This window comes from Pollicipes pollicipes, unplaced genomic scaffold, assembly GCF_011947565.3.
Source record: "Pollicipes pollicipes isolate AB1234 unplaced genomic scaffold, Ppol_2.1 Scaffold_7231;HRSCAF=8579_pilon_pilon_pilon, whole genome shotgun sequence".
Classification (NCBI taxonomy): Eukaryota; Metazoa; Arthropoda; class Thecostraca; order Pollicipedomorpha; family Pollicipedidae; genus Pollicipes; species Pollicipes pollicipes.
In genome coordinates, this window is record NW_023597034.1 from 6,053,628 (window position 1) to 6,071,082 (window position 17,455).

The 17,455-nt window shown below is 58.7% G+C and overlaps 2 protein-coding genes across 2 annotated transcripts; both read left to right on the forward strand.

The window, feature by feature from the left end:
- The first annotated feature begins 302 nt into the window (after positions 1 to 302).
- LOC119109316 (proteasome assembly chaperone 4-like) lies at positions 303 to 665 on the forward strand. Its single transcript, XM_037232923.1, has 2 exons — positions 303 to 446; positions 504 to 665. Exons 1-2 carry the CDS (start codon positions 303 to 305, stop codon positions 663 to 665), a joined length of 306 nt encoding a protein of 101 aa, XP_037088818.1.
- LOC119109317 (uncharacterized) lies at positions 341 to 7,986 on the forward strand. The gene is made up of 6 exons (XM_037232924.1): positions 341 to 994; positions 1,663 to 1,837; positions 2,790 to 2,926; positions 3,148 to 3,332; positions 3,748 to 3,799; positions 7,930 to 7,986. The coding sequence occupies exons 1-6, from the start codon at positions 821 to 823 to the stop codon at positions 7,984 to 7,986; spliced, it is 780 nt and encodes a 259-aa protein (XP_037088819.1). The 5' UTR covers positions 341 to 820.
- Positions 7,987 to 17,455: the final 9,469 nt, after the last annotated feature.

The following is a 17,455-nucleotide window of genomic DNA, read 5'->3' on the forward strand; positions in this document are numbered from 1 at the left end:
GACGGCACTGGCGTGATCCACGTGTGCTGGTTCCACCGCGAGCCAGCGCCTTCCGCGGCGGCGCCGGCGGCGCGACCGGCCGAGCCTCCGCTCGCCCGACTGCCGCTTGGAACGCGGCTCCACGTGCGCGGCGGCCTGCAGGAGTACCGCGAGCGCAAGCAGGTGGTGGCATACTCGTTGCGTGTCGTCACCGACCCGAGCGAGCCGTGCGCGCGCGTGTTCCGCCAGGCGGCGCTGTACCGGCAGGTGTACGCGGCCGGCCGCTGACCGGTTGGCCAGCGGCGAGGCGCGCCGTCGCGGACATGGTGGAGCCGCCGGAGCCGCGGCTCGGGACGCACAGCTTCAGCTGTCGCCACCAGGAGACGATCGTGCACTTCCAGGTGCTGCGGCTGGCCGACAGCTTCCTCCTCTGGGCGGCCGACGCGCCCTGCTTCAAGCAGCTGGCCGTGGCGATGCGCTCGCCCGTCTCGCCGGCCCCGGTCGCCTCGCTGCTGCTGAACAAGGCGGGACTCGGCGCCAGCGACAAACTGGCCGCCAAGCTGGCGCAGCGCACCGGCAAGCAAGTGTTTGTCAGCTGTAACGTCAACCTGGACGACGCGGCGCTGCGCCAGGCGGTCGAGGCGCGTATCGTGGAGGAGCTCAAGGAGCATCCGGACAAGTTCTGAGGAAGACCAGCTGGGAGTGGGAGTGGGGGACACGGCGGCCGGTGAGGACGGCGTTCACGTGAGCTGCCTGTCGTGGTGGCTCTGTTGTGATCGTGACTGCCGCTGTTGGTCGTCTCGGCACCTTGTGGCCGGACTGTGGAGTGCTGGAAGCCGCCATGCATGAGGGGGACGGCAGCGGCCCGTGTGCCGGTCTCCAGAGGAGTGCTGGTATGGAAGACAGGGCGCGACAGAGGCGCCGTCTGGAGGGGGAGAGCAGGCGACGCCACCGTCGCGCCGCGGCGCTCGACCTCGACCGACCCGGAGTCGCCGAGGTCGCCCAACAGGGTCTGGTCAGTAAGATTGGAGAGAAGCGAGCTATGCTGGTAATCTTGTGTCACTTCTTCTGCCTGAAAGTGGCGTTGAACCGTCGTGAAACACACGTGGGCTGCATTCACCCACGCTAATTCGTCGTTGCTGCACTTTCGTTAGTTCGATGGCAGTTTTTGTTGTCGCTAAGCTGTGACCATATCCGTCGGCTCCGTTGAATAGTGCCACCAGTGTGCATCCCCAGGGGAGGTGCCCTTTCTGAGTGAGCTGGTGACGCTGACAGGTGCCCTCTGTGAGTGAGCTGGTGACGCTCACAGGTGCCCTCTGTGAGTGAGCTGGTGACGCTGACAGGTGCCCTCTGTGAGTGAGCTGGTGACGCTGACAGGTGCCCTCTGTGAGTGAGCTGGTGACGCTCACAGGTGCCCTCTGTGAGTGAGCTGGTGACGCTGACAGGTGCCCTCTGTGAGTGAGCTGGTGACGCTCACAGGTGCCCTCTGTGAGTGAGCTGCTGACACTCACAGGTGCCCTCTATGAGCGAGCTGGTGACGCTGACAGGTGCCCTCTGTGAGTGAGCTGGTGACGCTCACAGGTGCCCTCTGTGAGTGAGCTGGTGACGCTCACAGGTGCCCTCTGTGAGTGAGCTGCTGGCGCTGGCAGGTGCCCTCTGTGAGTGAGCTGCTGACGCTGGCAGGTGCCCTCTGTGAGTGAGCTGCTGACGCTGAGTGGTCCGGACGGTCCGCCGCTGACCCCGGACACCCTGCGGCGGATCGGCCGAGGTCTAGCGCAGAGCGCGGCGGCGCGCGCGGCCTGGACGGCGGCGCCGGACGGGCGGCGCCGCCTGCAGCGGCTTCTGGCCCCACTGACGGGTCAGTGGTGTTCGGCCCGGCCAGCTGTTTGTCTCCCCCCTCCCCCTCCCCCTCCCCCGCCGATGGAGGTCCATCTCAGCCTGTGGTGATGGCGCCCTCCCCTCACCCAGCCGATGGAGGTCTACCTCAGCCTGTGGTGATGGTGTCCTCCCCTCACCCAGCCGATGGAGGTCCATCTCAGCCTGTGGTGATAGTGCCCTCCCCTCACCCAGCCGATGGAGGTCTACCTCAGCCTGTGGTGATGGTGTCCTCCCCTCACCCAGCCGATGGAGGTCTACCTCAGCCTGTGGTGATGGTGTCCTCCCCTCACCCAGCCGATGGAGGTCCATCTCAGCCTGTGGTGATAGTGCCCTCCCCTCACCCAGCCGATGGAGGTCTACATCAGCCTGTGGTGATGGTGTCCTCCCCTCACCCAGCCGATGGAGGTCTACCTCAGCCTGTGGTGATGGTGTCCTCCCCTCACCCAGCCGATGGAGGTCTACCTCAGCCTGTGGTGATGGTGTCCTCCCCTCACCCAGCCGATGGAGGTCCATCTCAGCCTGTGGTGATAGTGCCCTCCCCTCACCCAGCCGATGGAGGTCTACCTCAGCCTGTGGTGATGGTGTCCTCCCCTCACCCAGCTGAAGGCGCCCTTGGTAAAATTGCGTTCGCGGCAGTCCCAAGGGCATATGTTGCATCGAATGTGCGACGATGTTACGTGCTGTTTGTGTCTTCGGATTCGTCTGGCCGCCTGCGTCTTGTCTGCCGGGGCGTAGTTCTAACTGGTGTATGTGCGCTGTTAGGTTGCCGGGAAAGCAAAGTCGTCTGTCCTGAAGGTTGACTTCGGTCGGATTTTCCAGTTACGGTGCATAATGTTCATGTTGAGTCTAGGGCAGTCATTTTTAGGCCTGCTGTTTTTTTGGGGGGAGGCAGGCGTCATTGCCCACATGTTACTGTCGTGCCGCATCGCCAGGTGATGATCCGGACGCTCAGCTGGAGGCGGCCGCCTGCCTGACGAACGTGGCGGCCGGCCCGGTGTCGCTCGAGGTGGCCCAGATGGTCGGCAGCTACCTGGTCACACTGTCGGCCAGCGCCAGCCCGCTGCTCCAGGTCAGGCTCCAGGGCCTGTCAGTGGTGACGGGGCGCGCTGGCGACCGAGGCGGGGGCACTCTCGGGTGGCGCCACTCGCTGAGTCATTTCAGGTCAGGCCGTCAGGTCCCTGAATCCACGTGTTGCGGCTGTGGAGGCGTGACGACACCAGAACGACGAACTCGGAGTAATGTGGTGTTTGTCATGCGGAACAAGTCTGACTTTGGTCGTCGCACCTGCAGGACCAGTGCATCTGGGCTCTGGGGAACATGGCTGCCTCCGGTACCGAAACGTGCGCCTTGCTGGCCGCACAAGGCATGACCGCTGCTGCCATCTCGTGTTTGAAGTCGATACACAAAGTTGTTCGAGAGTCCGCCGCTGCAGCCATCGCAGTGTTTTTGACGCATGCCTCCGAGGAAAGTGCAAGGTGAGCAAGTCACATCAGATTAGGTGCGATCGTGATCTTGTCAGTCCTCTCCATCTGCCTTTTTCTCCGTGCGACTTGCTTTTTCACGTCGGAAGAACGAAAGCTGTGTAGTTGGGACAGTCATTGGTCCAGAGTGACATCTTGTCGATGGTTTTCCAAGGACGCCAGGTAGCCAGTCGAGCTGGACGGTTTGAGCAAGTTTGACTGCGGGGGGTAAAAAAGGCTTGTGCTTTCCCAGTAGCATAGTTGACAGTGTTGCGACAGATGATGGGTTGGTCACTTTAGTGAACCCCCCGCCACTAGCGCTAGAGTTCCATGTTCGCCAGCCATCGGCCCCCATTGGTGCACCATTTGTGCGTTCGCCATGTCTGCGGCGCAGCTGCAGTCCTTCACCGCCGCTTGCCGCCGTTCGCAGCCGACTGGCGCCGGACCTGCTGCCGCTACTGAGCCAGCTGCTGGCGTTGGACGCGCCCGCCGCCTGCCAGTGCCTGGCGGCGGCGGCGGCCAGCCCTGCCGCCGAGTCGCTGCTGGCACCGGCGTCGCCTGACCTGCTTACCTGCGTGGTGGACCTGCTGCTGGCGGCCGTGGCCGAGCCGCTGCCGGCACTAACGGTGCTGCGCGCCCTCACGCACCTGCTGCGGGCACTGGCGCAGCTGGTGCTGGCGCCGGCCGTGGCCGTCGCGCTGCTGCGCCACCCTGCGACTGTGCGCCTGCTGACCGGCCTGCTGCGCCACCGGCAGCGGCACGTGCGCCGCGAGACGCTGCTGCTGGCGGCGCCGCTGCTGTGCGCGCCGTCGGAGGCGGTGCGCCGCGCCGCCGACGAGGCCAGCCTGGCGGTGCGCCTGGCGTCGCTGCTGGAGCAGGTTTACGTGGGGGTGCGGCCCGACGGCGCCGGTGTGGACACGGCCGCGGCTTGCGGCGCTGGGCGGCGCGCTGGGGGTGGGATGAACTCTGAGACGCCTGGCTGGCTTGGCCGTTGATGGATGTCGCGCAGCTGTGGGGGGCTCCTGGCGGTGATGATGCGTGCCAGAATTGCTCCGAAGAATGCAAGAGCGCTGTCTGAATATGGAGAGAACTGCGATCGGTGGTGCGTGTTTGCGTAATGCGTGGATGATGCCTGACCTTTCGAAATCACGTTCGCTTGGACCTACGCTGACGTCGCACGGACTGGATGCGGCTGCTTGGTCGTGGACTGCGTCCCGAGTGACCTGGGAAGCTTTTGATTGTGATTTGCGGGTGATGCGGCGCGTGCCCGGAGTGCGGCATGAGATGCGCTCGGTTTCGAGAAGTGTTTGTGATTTACGACCTGCCACTCTAAATAAAGGAGCAGACGGAGTCTGCACCGGCGTTGCAAAATACGAGCACAGAATTTGCGGCGGTGTCATGCATTGAGTAATCCGTAAATGGCGACCGCACCCGGTGATGTTCCGGCGACCGCAACAGACTAGGAATAGACGTGTTCTGGTGGGGCGCCGGCCCGTACCCGCCGAAGCACCCCGCTCTCCCGGCCCGACGCCGGCCTCCGCAGGCTGGTCGCGCCGCTGCGGATGGTGTTGTCCCCCTGCCCGAGGCGGGGTCCCGCCGGCCGGCGCGCCGTCCCCTGCCGGCTCCGCCTGCACCCGCCGTCTCCGTCGCCTGCTCAGTTCCGACGGGTCGTATTTACGGCGCGGCCGCCGCCGCCGCCGCCGCCGCCGCCGCCGCCACCACATCAGCATGACAATACGGCGGTCGCGTCTCCGCGGACATATACATGGCGGCCGTCGGCGGCGTTATCGCGCCCCCGCCGTCACCGGACGCGCTCTCCCTCGCCTTGAACAGTCCATTCGTGTCTTCCCGCCGCCAGTTAGTATCTACCGTCCGCTGGGCCGCGTAGCTTACCATTTTTTTTCTCTCCCTCGGGCCGCCTGGTGGCGCGGGGTCAAGGTTGGCGCCACTTTCTCCGCGCGTCGCCTGGCTGATTCACCTTTGGACGGCCGACCGACGCCCGCACGCGCGCGCGCAGTCCCGCGCGCCTTTTTGCGCCGCCGGTGAATGCGTCTGTCCGGCGGGCACGCGCTTTTTGCGGCCGCAGGATCAGCTTAAGCGTCGCCTGACCCGGCTGACGGGCGCTGTCAGCTGGCACAGCGAGCCCAGCGCGCGGGATGTGCCTCAAAATCGAATGCGATATGAATGCAACCAGGGAATGCGATGCATATCCCCCTATGGTATTTTATGTGATTTGCGATATCCGCGCAGATCTCTTACATCGCCGTATAGCGTCTTGCATGTCGGCTGGAGAACGCGTACTGTGCGTCTGCGCTGCCGTCCCTTGGGAAGTATTACTTCGAAGAACCCCACGTTCTAGATCCGGAATTTTATTCAGCACGTCATGGTGCTGCTGGCGTCGCGCCCCGCCAACAAGTGGCGGGCGTCACCTTATGGCGGGCGGATACAACACACCGGCTCCGATGACAGCGGCAGCGAGCCGGACGACCCAACAAGGAGACGGCGATCAGCTCGGGGGGGGGGGGGGTGCAACCACGTGCTTCCTGCGAACGAGCAACACGCTGCATGAAGTGGAAGACCATTGAGACAGAGAAGCTGGGAGAGACTGTACGCTGTTCGCTATCCGATCATGTGTTAATTTGACTTATCAGTCTTTCATGCGCACGGGCTCAAGGCACACAGGTTGGCGGCTGCAACCGTGCCCAGTCGCGGGTGCCATATTATTGCTTCACTGTGGATGGAGTCGGATTCTACTCTGGAATCAACCCAATGTCTGTTTTAGCCAGAGCAGAATCAGTTCCTGGGGAAAATGTGGGAGCTGAGTTGGCTCATACATTTAGATGTTACAATGTGGCCCCAGTGTAGTGTAGCTGATTCTCCCAGATGGCTCTCGACGAGAACCTACCCATAGGCCAGCAGGCGAGCACACTTCTTATGTGTGGTTTGTGTAGGCCACCACGTATACGGAATGTACGTAATGTGCACGCATATAGTTGATGTTCTTCCATTGTAGGTGGTCTGGACGGGGCATGACATAAATGATGATGACTGGTAGCTAGTCGGCTAGCTACAGCTCCTTACTGTTGCTGTGTGTTAGCTGGAAGTCCTTACCAAAACGGGTTCTGTATAGTTTTCTCTTTAGGAACAGTTTGTCTCATGACCTGCTTTCCCGACATCGGCTACACTGAAATTGATCTCGGAATGCATGCCCAAATTTCTGAATCAACAAACTAAATCAGCCTCAGGCGTGGTGAGTCGAGGTGGCAACCAACCGCAAGTCCCCTAGTAGCACGCATCGCCCAAACCGTAGCGAAATGGCAGGTAAGAAATGGTGTTTTTGATCACCGGACGATACCAGTATGGAAAGTCTTCTCTTGTTGCACCGATGTGCGTTGAAAAAATCATTCTCTCGGCGTTCGATAGGCCTGCTCGAGCTACGTGGTCTTTCACCGAACCGTGCATGATCATGCGCTTGCATTCGTAGCATCTGTCTTGGTTCTCGCAGATGATCGGATCGATCGGGCTGAATAATAAGCTGGCTCGTACTCACCTGTCAGCGTCTACGACTGGTGATCATTAAATGCCGACTCGCTAGGGAGTCTCCACTCTGTATTCGCTGGGAGTGCTATGAGTCACGCGTGATGTCATGCAGCGGGCTACAGCGATGAAGAGCCGTGACATGCATGGGGTATTTTTGCCGCAACATTTGGAGAGAGCCTGCCGCAGCCTGCTTAAGGGTTTGGTGCCGGATGTTACCCGACTGGCGCCGTCACGAGTCCTCTGCTGCAGCGGTTATGGCCGCCATGTTTGACGACAGATGGCTCGCGCAGTCGCCCTCTTGCCGGGCCGCAGCCTCCTCTCAGCGGACCTCCCTCGCTCCGTCCACTATGCTCGGCAGCCTCTTGAGTGGCGGGCAGAGTGTTTTCGCCCGGCTGGCGGCACCTGCAAAGGACCGCAGCGCACAGCCAGCCGCGCTGTCGAGCAGTCGGCACGATCTCCGCGATAGGCCGCCCTGGCGTGCATATCGCAGCAGCGATTCTCGATGCAGCAGCCCACTGCGATGGCAAATAGACGCTCTGAAGACGGCCGCCTGCATTCGACGATGCAAATATGGTGTGTGTGCGTCTGTACAACCGAACATCAAACGGTGGTATCACGACACTGACGGCTGCTGCGTGCAGCTACTAGCTGTACACGGATCTAGATTAACGATAGCGGTATACGCTTCTGTAGGATATAGATGCCGCGCGGCGAGGGAGGGTCAGCCGGAAACTTATTTCTGCCTTCGAATGAAACCCCCTTAACCCGCGGCGTTCTCGGAATCCGTGGGCAATGAAAGTAAGCTGCATGTTTTCCGCCTCTGCACGTATTCAGTCCCCTGTCCTTTTTACATTTCTGCCCCCCGTCTACCCCAAAACTTAGCGACGTCACGGCTACAGCAACCGCCATGGCACCAGGGCCGCGGACCGTCGGCGCCCCCCCCCCCCCCCCCAACTACCGCATTACGAGTTATGGGCGGCTACTGCGCTCCGTTGCACTGGCGTTGCGAGCAGTGCCTGCTACCGTTAACAGCCGTTGAAAGGGTGACTGGGCTCGCTCGGGCTGGCCGCAGACCCTCCAGCCAAGCCTCATGAACCACGTGAGCCCCGTCTGTATCAATCTGCTGTAGTGCAAGTGGACGGACCTGTTTGGTTCACTTTCTGGTCCAATGTAACCTACCCGGCCCGCGGCCAAGCAATGTAACAATGGTCTGGGCAAACGGCCCATTGTAGGTAGCCGTGTCTGTTGTGCATACCAAACAGGGCTTCACCGAGCAGGCGCGGCAGAAGGAGAGCCGCGCGACCTTGCGTTCTCGCAGGGCTAGCGCGACCCGAGACCGGTGGTTTGACTCTCGTACAGGCTAAGCGCTTCGGCAATGAAAATTCACGGAAAGCCGGCCACGAGCCTGGTGGGGTTGCAGTGGTGTATCGAGTCACCTGCAGCAGGTGACCCCGAGCAGCTATCTGCAAGGTCCATCAAGACGACCTGTCCCAAGACAGCGGAGGCGCGACCAATGTCGGAATGGTGACGTAGCTCAGTGCTGCAGCCTGGCAAGCGCAGATACGCCATACAGGGTGATGGAGTGATTTCCATTCAAAGGTGGCTTATGTCACATGTCGATTTAATTTGCATTAGAGCTCACTGTGCTAGGCAGCAAGCATGATTTCGTCGACTGCTTGGGCCGGCAGCCGAAACATTTCTGTTCACATAGCTGTGACACATACGTCATCTGAGTAAACGCGTCGTGGTAACGTTTAGAAGCCGAATCACGGGCTGAATTCATCAGCTGAATGAACATTGTTGTGCATTCTGCGACAGTCCACGACAGGCAACCAGCAGCCTGTCGTCAGGGACAACTAGTATGCGTCTATATATATATATATATATATATATATATATATATATATATATATATATATATATATTGGTACCCAAGAGAAAGGCGACGTCTACAGTGAAGAAAGAAGTGGGTGGGAGTTTGCCACTTCTATTGCTCGAGCTTGTAAGTTGATGGAAATGGCCTGCCGTGTTAAAGAGCACTCTAACAGCAAATGAGCCGCTGAAGATTACGGCAATACTTCAGTGGATATTTGGAGGCAGCAGTCCCTCCTACGTAGCAGTTTCCATAATCTGGACGTTGCTCGCAGTTGCACCTACATTGTTGCAGTTATCGCCTCAACTTTTAACCTAATGCAGAACTGAAGGCGAGCAACTGCTGAGGCGAGCTGCATCAATGGAGAGCATTGCGTCCAGATGCGTCATTGCGCACATGTGTCCCTGCACACATGCCATGCTTCTTTTAACAGCGTTTTACGTCAGATGCACTGACCCATGCGACATTTGAATGCATTGCGTGCGTGTACTACGGGATGCAACATTGACACGGGCAGATGTAAGATGTAAAAGACTCGATCGGAACCCAAAAGCCGACAGGAATTCATCCGCTGTGCTTGGTGTTTGATGTGCACTAGATCATTATGGGATGCCAAGAAATGCATGTTTCGTGGAGCTCTGTCGTGCCCGTGGGCCATGCGGACTATCAGTGATCACAAATCACTGGTTGGATACATATCGGGAGTCTGGCTTGTCTTTTCTGGTTTTGGTTGCCTGGCTGCATATCTGATTAAATGACGACGATGTCTGATTTCAATCATTTTGGTGATTTCAAGATCAGTTGCACAAAATGCTAACGCACGCGCATAACGCCAGCACGAGGAATGCAACGACTCGTGACGTCACGTATCGATCGCGATCCGAAGCAGCCTTCTCCTCTGACCGCCGGCATGGTGGAATGCCGGCGGCCTTCTGCTGTAGGTGCGGACCTTCGAGCGTTCATGACGGAGCTCGAGCGGCCGAGCGACACTCGGCTTCTACTCGAGTCTCTAAGAAGGCCAGTTCCGGCGCGTTTTCGGCAAGGCGGGTTGAGGCAATGGTTTCTCTAAAACCAGTCGTTAATCATGTCGCCCAACTTTTGCATGAAGGCTCAGCGACATCGGTCTTGGAGCATTCCAGGAACGCTTTGGCTTCCCGACATGTGTGTAAAGTCCTGTTCTCCCAGCCAGACTGCCGACGTTCACGCGGCGAGCCCGGGTGGGTCTGGCACCGTGCACCGTTTACCCCACATCAGAGCCGATTGCGAACCAACCGCAACCCGGTGCCCGCTTCCACATTCGGCGTCGAAGCGAGCAGAACACCATAGCATGTGCCGCCAAGCGCTGCCGGTACAGCCCGGCCGCGGTGTAAGCGGCGCGGTAACGGACGGCGCGGGCCCGCGTGCGGCTGGGAAAGGCGGTGCCGGTGGCGGCGGCGCGCCCGGCCGACTCTCAGGGCGCCGCCGACCGGCGCTGCTCACTTTCGCGGCCGCTGCGCTGACGGCGGCGGCGCGCCGACGAGCACGGCTGCCGGCGGCAGACTACAGGTTCCCGTGAAAGGCTCGGCTGGCTTTTCCGCCAGGGCGAGCGTTCGATGAGGCCGCGATGGTAGGCCCGGGCTGCACGGACAGCGCAGACGCCCGGGTGGAGCGCGTGCCTGCGGTTGATGTGTGTCTGCAGTCGGCACACTGATCTTCAACTGGCTGCACGGCCAGAAGGCCGGATCAAAATGGCAATGCCTTGGCAGAGTTTCAGGCCTTGTGTGCTGGCGATCGCAATGCATGTTCAGCTATTGGCTCAGGCGTATGCGCTGCACCTCGTGAGATAATGTCATTGCACTCGACCAACGGTGCGCCTTCTACGGCCAGTGCTTGGTGTCGCCAGGATGGGGTTGGCGGGTTTTAGCTCGCGCGAACGGTTCTCGCCGTAATAGCTGCTCAGGTCCAGCTACGTCGGTCAAAGACTGATGTGTGTGTGTCGACTTCGGGACCACGATTGACCACGGCACACCCATGACTGCAAACACCGCCGATCGCGACGGACGTCCGAAACTCATGATCTCCACGGTTAACAATCCTCATTTTGACGACATCGTAGGCCTCGTAAGATTCGATGCCTCTGTTTCATGACCAAAGTGCGCTGCACGCGAAAGCATTCGGTCGGCCGTCATGATTGGGGTCACCAACAGTGTAGTTGTTAAACTGTGTTGGGAAAACCAGAGGTTCGGGGTTCGATTCCCCCCGAACACGTCCCTCTTTACCAGGGTGAGAGGCTGCAAACGTCATGGGGCCTCAGCAGCCGAGTTAGTCGCAAACTCCAACTGACACACGCCCATCGAGACCACCGGAATGTTATAACTTGCTGTGGCAGGAACTACCTGCCCCTGGTGCAGCCATGGAAATGTCATGGAACCGCGAGACATGGACGCCCGTTTTGAAAAGTCCGGTGTGCCTTTCTTATTCCAAAGGGCGTCTCAGTAACTGCTCGTGATTAAAATGCATTGGACATGCTAGTTCCTTCGTTCCCCATGCCCAGTAGCGAGAAAAACGAGTCGGGTAAAGCAACCTCTATCGTTTGCCATGAGAAAAACGGGCCGGCTTAACGTCAATCCTCCACCGAGGGAATAACCAGGAGATGTCTGCTACCTGCCCCGCCGTTCACCTGACGGCGGGAGATCGGACCAGGGCTCCCAGGCCCGAGCGTCGCTGGTCGACAGGCCGGCGATGTCCGGTGGTGCTCGTCTTGGTTATTGTGAGGTGGGGGTGTGGGACTAGCGGACCAGCAGCGGTTAGGGAGGGCCGAGAGATCTGGGACCGGTGGATCAGCGGACCAGCAGCGGTTAGGGAAGGCCGAGAGATCTGGGACCGGTGGACCAGTGGACCAGCGGCGGCTAGGAGGGGGAGGGGGGGGGGGGGCGAGAGATCTGGAACCGATAGACCAGCGGACCAGCAACGGCTAGTGAGGATCTAGAGATCTGGGGCCAGTGGACCGGCGGACCGGCGGCGGCTAAAGAGGGCCGAGAGATCTGGGACCGGTGGACTGGCGGACCGCTGGACACGCGGGACGACGGAGTTCGGATATAGCCAGAGTGTTCACTTCCACAGTGTGCACACACATCCAGACTGAACTGCGATGGAACACGTTTGGTTCTGAGTGCATAGCACCAACATCAGCCGTGTAATATGGTAACTTCATGGACAAGTTCATACGCTTGGGACGTCACACGATCTCCTGCCCTATCACCCTGGGACGTCACGTGATCTCCAGCCCTATCACCTTGGGACGTCACATGATCTCCAGCCTATTACCCCCGTCCCGCCGCATGTTCACATGTCCAAATGGTCAACTACGGGAGCAGCATGACTGTTTATGTCATGGCCACATTATCTACCACCGCTAGCATGAACCGACAGTGATTACTAGCACCACACCCTGTCGTGCTGGTTGCCATCATACAGCAGCCAACGCCACGAGCTTGTTGCCACCATGCAGCGACCAACGCCACGAGCCCAGAGCCAACAGCCGGAGTCCCTTGGGTCCGGTCCAGTCCGGCAGTCCTATGAGAACTGAAGCGGACGGGAGCAGCGCTACCGGACGTTAGCCGGCCCCCGTCTGTGCCCGCACGAGCCCAGCACGCGTCCTCACACCGGGACCGGAGAGCCAGCGCACGCCGCTGATCGCATCCAGCGGGAGCGAGCTGCCGCCGCGGCGGCCGCCCCCCGCGCGCCGGGCCGGCCGGCCGTGACGTCAGCGACCGGCCGTCGGATCGCCTTATACGGCGCGGCGGGGCGGGGTCAGGCCGGCCGAGAGGTCAGGGCCCCGGGCGGCGGAGGCGCGGCCCGGCCGGCCCGCCGGCAGTCGGGCGCTGCACGCGCTCGGGGCAGGGCGCAGGTGTGTGAGAGTGCGACCGTGGCACCCGCTGACGGCCTCCAGGCCATGATCTGACCACCGGCCAGGTGAGCGGAGGTGGCGTGTCGCCCACCTGCCCCCCCCCCCCCCCCACCCTGTTCTGCATTTAGCCCCGCCTTGCTCGCGTTTACCGCCTAGCTAGTTCGCCTAGCTGCACAGTGACGGCGTTTTCGAATGTTGGCGGCAGGCTACCCTGTCTGATCCGTTGCGTCCGGTTTCTTGAAGCGTCATCAGGACCCCGGGCGCAAAAGCTTACACTGCTTACACTCATTCCCTGTCACTCGCGGACTGTATTCATAAGCAGTGTGTTATCTTAACGTCCTCCTTATGACTCTATTGGAAGCATGCTGCCGATGAATTATGCGCATAGTAAGCCATTTAGGCCTCCTGCGGTGTTTGTGAAGAGGAATCAGTCGGTAATCGTCGAGCGGGCCTAATCGGAGTCGGGCTGCCAGCCTGCCTGTCTGTGTGCGGTCACTGGTACCGGTCGTCGCGGGGCCCAGAAAAGACCTGCACTGCACTGTGAGAACGCCGCTGGCCAGGCCTGGGCTGTTACCGCGAGACTGAGAGTCAGCAGTATCCCAGCCTGCTGGGAACGCAGGGCGGATCCAGAGAGGCCTGGGACCGCAGGGCGGATCCAGAGGCGTCTGAGAGCGCAGGGCGGATCCGGAGACGTCTGAGAGCGCAGGGCGGATCCAGAGACGTCTGAGAGCGCGGGGTGGTTCCGGAGACGCCTAAGACCGCAGGGCGGATCCAGAGACGTCTGAGAGCGCAGGGCGGATCCAGAGACGTCTGAGACCGCAAGGCGGATCCAGAGACGTTTGGGAACTCGGTGCTGGCGAACTGATGGGTGGTACAACTTCCATTCGTTCACATCGCCATTCATTCTTTCGATGACTCGAGCTTTCGATCCGTACTTTGACTCCATTGACTTGAAATGATATGCTGGGCGAACCCTGGTGACGCTAAGTTTTTATATCAACCGGCCATCTAGTGGTCTGAGATCTTTGTGGCGATTTGCCGTTAATAATCAGGAATGAGTGATGACCATGACCTCACCCTGAGATGACGCGAAGTTTTCGAATCGAATTGACCAATGATTGCCCAATGACCTCAGGTCAACTTTTTATTTTCACGAGTAGCAGCTGCAGGCTGTTGCGGCTACATTGCAGGGATTTAGGTTGCACTGAACAACTGACCCGGCGTTGACTGCTCGGTGGTGACCCGAGCTCCGGACCCCGCGCTGACCGGGCGGTGGTGACCCGAGCTCCGGACCTCGGCTCTAACCGGGCGGTGGTGATCCGAGCTCCGGACCTCGGCGCTGACCGGGTGGGCGCTGACCGGGCGGTGGTGACCCGAGCTCCGGACCTCAGCGCTGACCGGGCGGTGGTGACCCGAGCTCCGGACCTCGGCGCTGACCGGGCCGGGCCTGCGCTTTGTTCCCGCGGCCGCGGTCATAAGTCGTGGTGCTGGGATGATTACAGGGCGGACAGGGCGCTCCGCCCGACGCCGCGCTGCTCGGTGCCATTACACGGCCGTAATGGCTATATGGGGCCGAGCCGAGCCGGGCCGGGCTCGGCCGATGAAAGCTGCGGAGGCGGCTGGGCGCGGGGTCAGCGGGCCCGCGGCAGGTCGCAGGGCTGGCACCGGCGCAGCAGAGCTGACCGGGGGCGTCAGAGACGCGGCAGACCTCGGAACGACGCTCCAGGGGCGGGCCGTCGCCGTGTGGGCGGTCGACGTGCCCACAGGAGCCGCCGGATGTGCTAGTGCTGAGTCAACAGATCTAGTTTGGCGTGCGGGAACACTGTACAGGCTAGAGAAGAGCCTCAGCCTGGGACGGACGTGATCCGACGCTTTTAACACCTGACTGCGGTCGTGCCCGAAGCGTTGTCTGTTTAGGCATCAGCACTGGTGAAATAGGTTGTTTATGACTATGGGCTTCTAATGCGAACCAGGATCAGACTGTTTCCTGTTCCGCCGTCTCGGCCACGGCTCCGAGCGGAAACGCTCTCGGAAGTTCACTGAGAGTGGCTGTGTATCTATCTCTTGTTATGATTAAGTGCTCCATGTTATGACTGTGATCCGTCGAGGGTGCAAGTTTGCCACCGCTTTACACGATGCGCCCACCGGACCAAAAGTCGCAAATAAACACACTGGCTCTGTCGCGAACCCCTGATTGCTAACAGCGAACGAGTGATGTCCTAACACTTGTTATAATTCCGAGACTGCAATGCCATTCATCTTTTTTGTATCGATGCATGTGAGGCCGAAATTTCCGTGACGCAGCCTCTTTTTCACCTTTTTCGCGAGGGAAGGCAAGGTTGGCCGGTGGACACATTTAAGCCCGCAACTGGCAGATGTGCAGGCCCTGGGAACAGGTCATATCCATGCCTCATGGCGAAAGACAAGCACAGTAAAACCAGGCTTGTAGGTGGATTTTAGAAGTGGATTCCTAAATCCCACCTTAAGATCTGTGCCTACCTGGCCGCGAGATCCATTTAATGAGATTGCTGTACAATTTTGGGGACTTCGGCCCGTTTCCGTTCGCTGCCGAAGAATCATCCAGGATTAAGGTCTCTGTCATGATGTTGTTAATGGGTCTTCCAGGATCTAAAATCCTCTAGGATTAAGATCTCTGTGATGATTTTGTCAATGGGTCTTCCAGGATCCAGCATTCATTATCGTATGTTGTTGCATGATATCACATCCCTATTTGTGCCGACAGCTTATACAATGTACTTTTTCTAAAATCAAATTAAGTAAAAGACAAGCGATTGAGCAACTAAGACATAGAGCATGCTTTAAATGCCTCAAAAGCGGCATTGACACCTCATGGTGCCAGCATCGATACCTTATTAGGCGAGTGAGATTCTTTGTCCTTAAGCGTTCATATTTTGTTTTGGGTCCTGGATCTGTTTAAAATATGTTGTTGATCTATTGGGATTCAGGATCTTCCATACATTTTGCCGAAGAATGTTCGGAAACCAGTTTTTTCCGATCGCTGCCGGAGGATTTGCTGGGATCGGAGAACCATTTTAAAGGAAAGGAGGCATTCTCCAGCATCCAAGGTCCATTTGCAGCTTTGTCAAAGTTCCTGGGATGCGGCACCCGTGTTTGGATCAACACGCGTCATATCCGCGCGGAAGTGCACGCATCGATCGTGTCTGTGGGCGGCCTGCATCAGCCTGCTGGTGGCGGGGCGGCGGCCGGGCAGCGCCACGTGCGCCGCGGACGGAGGCCGCTGCGGCGCGGCCGGGACGCTGCCATGCGGCGGTCGGGCGTCCAGCGGCCGCCGTGGGACTCGCGTGTCCCGCCGCCCGGTGATTCAGCGGCGGCTCACGGCGCTTTACTGGAAAACCATCCGTCACCCTGCCGGGCGGCGTCGCTCGGCTATCGGCCTGTTCATCTGGACGAGACGCCGACGGACCATTGTCCGGCGCGGAGGGAGCGGCCGCGGCGGCAGGCGCCGTGTACAGGTGCGGCCCGACCCCCTGACACCACCCGCTTGGGAGCGTGACCCTAGTCAGAGATCCGATCGCGGTCAGCGCCAGTTGGCCGGCAGGTACGCGATCGGGCTTGAACCCGGCTTGTGGTTCAGTTCGGTTAGATGTAGACTAATGGTTAACATGCTTGCTCATCCCGCTTATGAATCATACTTTGACACTGTAGTAATTTACCGTCTTTGCGGTCAAGAAGGATAGCTTCTCAAAGGTGGCCTTTTCTCAACTGAGACAAAAATATCACACGCGACAGGGGGAGTCAACACTCGCTTGATATGTGGCCTTGGCTGTTTTTTAAAATCATTTCAACGTATTTTTAACGTTAATAGGTGTTTAATCCCTCGAATCACATTCGGCAATCGCAGACAATAAAATATACGCCAGCCTAACTGCGTCGTTCACGGAATATTTTGGGAAGTAATCTGCTCATCTCCAGTGAAGGACTGCACTTTAAGCCCGGTTGATATCGCACCGTTACTTTCCAGCAGCCTGGATTTGTCCAATCGAAGATTAACGATACCTGATGCATTTTCTCATGATTCTTGTCAAGTTTCTGTGAGAGCTGGGAGCTCCTAGCTTTTGAAATGGCGCAGTGATTATTTTATCGCCTTGCATGTGCACATGGTGCGGTGGTATTTCACTGAGTTAACACGTACATGTTTGCCTTCTTTATAAAACACTTTCACATTTGAAGGTAGCCAGACAAAAGAGGGCGAAATATTTCGCGGAATCCAAGCTCAAAAGTTCGGTATCGCTTAGAAGGCTTTGACTCTTTATACATTCTGCGATAAGAAACAAACCGTGCTGAAGAAAGTAGCCGCTCAGTCCCCAAAAACGCACAGCAACGTACGGCGGGCACCTACACGCACTCTGGCTCACCGCACTGGAAAGTTATACATGAAGTGCTGGCACACTGCCGGGATAGGGTAGTGGTACTTTTTTAAGTTCGGCTTTGTACTTGCCATTAAGTTAAGTCGTAGTCAGCCCCGAAATAAGCCGAATTTGTTTTGAGTCAAGATGGCATTGATTCCTGTAGAACTCTGTGCTGGTGTGAACGGCATCTGGTCATCTCCATCATTGTGCTGGGAATGAATAATGTGTCAAGTCAAGTAGAAATTTAATTAATAACTCGCAACCTTTTCCCCAACAGCTTTCATATGTGCGGCAAAAAAACGTGAGATATGTTCGTGAGATGTGAGGCGGGAGGCATAAAACGTGGGATGTTGTTGAACTGTTAACCAAATGCATATTGTAGGCAAGCCTTGATATCACATGCAGACACATTATTCGGTATAATGTTGCCACCGGTGTTGCTCTG

Coding starts and splice junctions, on each gene's coding strand:
- LOC119109316 (XM_037232923.1), top strand. CDS start 303: ATGGTGGAGCCGCCGGAGCCGCGGCTCGGGACGCACAGCTTCAGCTGT. Junction 447..503: donor CCTGCTTCAAGCAGCTGGCC/GTGGCGATGCGC, acceptor CTGCTGAACAAG/GCGGGACTCGGCGCCAGCGA.
- LOC119109317 (XM_037232924.1), top strand. CDS start 821: ATGCATGAGGGGGACGGCAGCGGCCCGTGTGCCGGTCTCCAGAGGAGT. Junction 2,927..3,147: donor GCGCCAGCCCGCTGCTCCAG/GTCAGGCTCCAG, acceptor TCGCACCTGCAG/GACCAGTGCATCTGGGCTCT. Junction 3,800..7,929: donor GCCAGCTGCTGGCGTTGGAC/GCGCCCGCCGCC, acceptor GGCTGGCCGCAG/ACCCTCCAGCCAAGCCTCAT.